This window comes from Pelecanus crispus, chromosome 2 (assembly GCF_030463565.1).
Source record: "Pelecanus crispus isolate bPelCri1 chromosome 2, bPelCri1.pri, whole genome shotgun sequence".
Lineage (NCBI taxonomy): Eukaryota > Metazoa > Chordata > Aves > Pelecaniformes > Pelecanidae > Pelecanus > Pelecanus crispus.
Window position 1 is genome coordinate 142,531,886 of NC_134644.1, and position 2,970 is coordinate 142,534,855.

General features: G+C 55.5%; 1 protein-coding gene across 2 annotated transcripts; it reads right to left on the bottom strand.

Annotated features, from left to right (window-relative positions):
• Positions 1-457: 457 nt before the first annotated feature.
• Positions 458-2,640, bottom strand: HEY1 (hes related family bHLH transcription factor with YRPW motif 1). Of its 2 annotated transcripts, none has more exons than XM_075705742.1 (5): positions 2,444-2,640; positions 2,220-2,295; positions 2,060-2,143; positions 1,862-1,943; positions 458-1,041 (listed from the first exon to the last, which is right to left on the bottom strand). In XM_075705742.1, exons 1-5 carry the CDS (start codon positions 2,638-2,640, stop codon positions 458-460), a joined length of 1,023 nt encoding a protein of 340 aa, XP_075561857.1. The 2 variants fall into 2 exon arrangements, with proteins under 2 accessions (XP_075561857.1, XP_075561858.1); XM_075705743.1 differs by having other exon boundaries at positions 2,048-2,143; positions 2,444-2,535.
• Between the last annotated feature and the right edge of the window lie 330 nt (positions 2,641-2,970).

The following is a 2,970-nucleotide window of genomic DNA, read 5'->3' on the forward strand; positions in this document are numbered from 1 at the left end:
TAGAACATCTCAATGTCAAAATACTAACAAAAACACAGCTCGTTAATGCTGAGAAAAGTGGTCTTGGAAAAATTAAGAACTAAACTAGGCCATGGCTAACAGTAACAGGCAATACCTCTTCATAAAAAGGCGGTCTGACATACCCAGGAAAAATGAAACATTTGAAACAAACAGTTTACAAAAGTGATTTAAATGCTCAGCACAGATCTAACACAAGTGTTAACAACCACTATTGTAATTTTATTTTTGGACAACTTCAGCAACTATTTTAAAAAAAATTGCTAATACAAAAACGTACAAAACAAAAAGAAAAATCCAAAGAGACAGTTTTTAGACAAACTCAGTTAAGGTGAAGCTGTACCTTTGTCCCAGTTATTAAGAATTTCAACTTTAAGCGTGGCATAACCCAGCTCAGCTAGGTTTGTAGGCTTCCCCACCCTTACTAAAGAGTTAGTTCTTAGAAGGCTCCAATCTCAGTCCCCCAGGGTCTGTACGGTTTGCCAAGGGTTGCTGACTGCGTTGGTGCAGACGGGCTCAGCACGTTGGGGGACAGCAGATGGAAGGAGCCAAACGAAAAGGGGAACGCAGAGAGAGATGCCATGGAGGAGAGAAGAGGAGGAGACAGTTTGGTAGTAGATGTGACCACGGGGAGCACTGGTCCAACGCTGCCATTTGGGGGCACTCTGAGTGAGGAAGTTTCAGCATGTGGGGCGGCAATTCTGGTCTGGTGATGTGGTTCTGTGGAAGATGCTGTAGTACTGGTATTACTGTGCCCATTTTGAGCCAGCAGCAACGGGTGAGATATGTGAGGGTGATGTCCAAAGGCACTGCCCCAAGGAATGTGTCCAATGCCAGTGTGTGCACTACTTGCTGCTTCCCGTTGAGAGGCGTAGTTATTGAGATGAGACACAAGTCGAACTCGCAGAGGATCGGAGGCGTCCAGACCCTCTATAATACTAAGGTATCGAGCAACTTCAGCCAGGCACTCTCGAAACCCTAGACTCCGATAGTCCATAGCCAAAGCATGAGCATCAAAATAACCTAAGAGAAAAGAACAGAGAATGGAGTCTTAAGATGCTGTTTTCTAGTCATTGTCTACATGTAGCCTCCCCACTCCACCCTCCCCTATAAGCATATTTCACTTGGATGTGGTTAGTATTCCCAGCCACAGATTAGCAGCCCAGCTCCTTTTTTTGTTTTTTTTGTCTAACAAGCTTTTCTTTTATATCTGTGCTGTGATGCTGCAAGTCCCAAGACCAGTCACAGACTGCCATTTTTAAACTGAAATTGCACACTGCCACTGGAGGAAAGTACTTTTGTTCTTTTCATGTCTCCCCAGTGCAAGTGAAACCACAAGCGCAGTGAAATTCATTAGAAACACAAGTCCTAACGTATCAGAGGGGACTTCTGCAGGTAACGTAATTTTTGCTAAAAGCACATTTCACCATTTTTACTAATTCTCCTCATTACTCATTTCATCCTGTATTTTTTTCTCGTTTCTGTTCTGAACTTTCAGAAAGTTAGAGAAACAAACATTTGACAACAACAAAAACTTTGTGTTTTCAAAGCTGCCAAAAGCCGATTCACTTCACAGCGCTGACACATTGCTAGAGAGACTTGTAATCACTCTCCCATAGAACAACCTGGAGCTTAGCACCGTGCAATGTTGCAGTGCTAGGGATGCCGCAAATCTTGTCCAGTGGAAGAAAGTCCCAAATTCCTGACAAAACGTAAGAGAGTTTCCACTCACTTTCTCCAAGCACCCCCACAGCACACTGCACACCAAACGCTAGGACACGCGCTCCTCTCACAGCAGCCGCTCTGCAGAGCTGCTGACCCACCGTCAGGCACAAAACTTTACCTTTCCCTCCTGCTGTATGCAGCATTTTCAGATGATCGACAGTCATCTGCAGAATCTCTGCTTTTTCCAGCTTGGCTGATCCCTAGGAGAGAAGGGGGAAGCACGAGACTTTTTAGGCAGAAGCAGAGATGTTAAAGAGGGGCGACCCTTCCTCCCGGGAAGAGGGGGGAGGCAGTGCGGCGGGGCCCTGGGCGCTACCTGCTTCTCAAAGGCGCTGGGCACCAGCCTCCTCAGCTCGGACAGGCTGTTGTTGATGCGATCGCGGCGGCGCTTCTCGATGATCTAGGGCAGAAAGCGGAGGGTCAGGGGCGGGCGGGCCGGGGCTGAGGGGAGCCGCGGCCGGCCGGCGGGCACTCACCCCTCGGCGCCTCTTCCTGGCCAGGATCTGCGAGGTGGTGGAGGGAGACATGGAGCCCGCGGCCGAGCTCAGGTTCCTGCGGGGGGCAGCGGGACACGGGTCACCACAGGCACCGCCACCCCGGGGCGGGGGGGGGGGGGGGTGGTGTCGGGGCTCCGCGGGGCTGAGGGGAGGCAACGGGGCGCCGCGGGCCCCCTCGGGGCGCCCACCCTGCCTGCGCTCACCCATTCTCGTCCGCGCTCTCCTTCTCCACCTCGACGGCCTCATCCAGCTCCTCGCTATCCGACGAGCTGTACTCGGGGTGCGCCCGCTTCATGGCGGCGGCGGCGCGCGGGCGGCCGTCGGGGAGGCGGCGGGCGGCGCGCGGGAGGAGGGCGCCCAGCGCGCGCCCCGCGCCTCGCCCGGCACCCGTCTCCCCCATGGCGTTCCCACGCCTCGCCTCTTACCCGCCGCGGGCGGGCGGGCCGGCGGGCAGGCAGGCAGCAGGGCAGGCGGGCGGGCGGGCGGGCGGGCAGGCAGGCGGGCGGGCGGGCAGGCAGGCGGGCGGGCGGGCAGGCAGGCAGGCAGGCAGGCAGGCAGGCAGGCAGGCAGGCAGGCAGGCAGGCAGCAGGGCAGGCAGGCAGGCAGCAGGGCGGGCGGGCGGGCAGGCAGCAGGGCAGCAAAGCAGCAGGCAGCTGGGCAGAGCACGCCCGCCACCGCCCGCTGCCCGGCACCGCCACGCGCGGCCCCCGCCGCCCCCATTGGCCGCCGG

Coding starts and splice junctions, on each gene's coding strand:
- HEY1 (XM_075705742.1), bottom strand. CDS start 2,640: ATGGGGGAGACGGGTGCCGGGCGAGGCGCGGGGCGCGCGCTGGGCGCC. Junction 2,296..2,443: donor GAGAGCGCGGACGAGAATGG/GTGAGCGCAGGC, acceptor TGCCCCCCGCAG/GAACCTGAGCTCGGCCGCGG. Junction 1,042..1,861: donor GCATACAGCAGGAGGGAAAG/GTAAAGTTTTGT, acceptor CTTTTCTCTTAG/GTTATTTTGATGCTCATGCT.